At 46.6% G+C, this 1,620-nt stretch overlaps 1 protein-coding gene across 1 annotated transcript; it reads right to left on the bottom strand. All coding sequences in view use genetic code 11, as the record gives it.

The window, feature by feature from the left end:
* Positions 1-794: 794 nt before the first annotated feature.
* Positions 795-1,283, bottom strand: EGR_10878 (Histone H2A; the record flags this gene model as incomplete). Its single annotated transcript, XM_024500127.1, has 2 exons — positions 795-1,191; positions 1,237-1,283. 2 exons carry the CDS (start codon positions 1,281-1,283, stop codon positions 795-797), a joined length of 444 nt encoding a protein of 147 aa, XP_024345463.1.
* Positions 1,284-1,620: the final 337 nt, after the last annotated feature.

Consider the following 1,620-nt stretch of genomic DNA (forward strand, 5'->3'; position numbering starts at 1 on the left):
TTATGAGCCCAGTGAAACACAATAATCGCTACTTAAGCTTACGTGTCAGCGGGTAACTTGCAGTTAACCAAATTTGGACACATTCGCAAATGGCTTACAGCCCAATATCTGCCCAACTCCAGATGCACCATCTAACTTTTGATAATCAGCCTGAAATATACCAAGTAAGTGGTGCAGTTAGTAAGCCTACTCGGGTTTTGACACGCCTATAATGCAACAGATTGAGGCTCGGCGTTCCTGAAGTTTGTCAGGCTCTTATGTTTGCTTAGACGTTAAATTTCAACGTATTGCACTGTGTGTAATTGAGCTTTAATTCGCCCGTAGATGTTTATACTAATAGCTGTGGCATTTCATACAGGCATTGAGATGGAGTCAGAAAATTTCTTTCATTCAGCTGACATGAGCAGTTTCGATGTAGCCGAAGAGCCAATATTTAATCCGTTCTACAGGTAACTTTAGGATTATTACTAATCGACTGACCCTTGAGGAATTTTGATGTTTCTGACACTAAGCAGTTGAACGCAATGCTTACCTCACAGAAAACCAAATAGTCTACGCCACTGCGGCCACTTTGGTGTAACAGGCCGCAGACGAGACTGCTCAGTTGATGAAGGCTTGAAATTTGACATCTAAAAGATTACATTTTACTAGAGCACCACACTCCACCCACACCCCAGTCACACCACAGCTCAACTCTGCAGCCCCTACAACTAAGGCTGTAACGCTGACCACCAACACGCAACTTTCAGCCGGTCAGTAATTCAGGCAGTCAAGCGCTCGGCAGGCAGGCCAGCTTACTCCTTGCTGACCACCGGTTTCTCCGTCTTCTTCGGCAGCAGCACCTCCTGGATGTTGGGCAGCAAACCTCTTTGCGCGATGGTCACACCGCCCAACAGCTTGTTCAACTCTTCGCCATTGTGGATAGCCAACTGCAGGTGACGAGGAATAATTCGCGTCTTCTTGTCGCGTGCTGCGTTACCCGCCAACTCCAGCACTTCGTCAGCCAGGTACTCGAGCACAGCAGCCAAGTAGACCGGTGCTCCAGCACCCACCCACACGCTCCGTATAGTTGACACGACGCAACATACGGTGCACACGACCCACGAGGAACTGCAGACCAGCTTGCGCTGACGTCGTCTTCGCTTTGGTCCGTAATTTGCCTTCTTTGCCTCTGCCACCAACCAACCGATTCTAGCGTGATAGCATCACGTGACTCACTGCCACCTTCTTATGCACTTCGACCTCTGTCTAAATATTTGGTAGATGGTTCCCTCGGTATGCATGTGTAGGTTAGCTGCATTATTATTAGATTTAGTTCATTTGTAAATCACTAATTAGCACATTAGCATGCCAAAAGTGACTCCCCACTTCCTCTTCCTCCTCTGATTGCCTCTGTGGCGGCAAGTGTTTCTGGTGAGCATTGCTTCAATTTGATTGCATCATTACTACTGCCAAGGCTTAAGTAGGAGGTAGACATTCAAACAGACCAGCCTGAATACCACAAAGTTGTGTACTTTTCTAGTTAACCCCCTCTCTGCTGAAAGAGATTTTTTTGCGTCAAAAAGTGCTATAACTTTTAAGCGCTGAGTAATTGTAGGCTTATTAGTACGTACAGGTTTC

This window comes from Echinococcus granulosus, assembly GCF_000524195.1.
Source record: "Echinococcus granulosus chromosome Unknown EG_S00290, whole genome shotgun sequence".
Lineage (NCBI taxonomy): Eukaryota > Metazoa > Platyhelminthes > Cestoda > Cyclophyllidea > Taeniidae > Echinococcus > Echinococcus granulosus.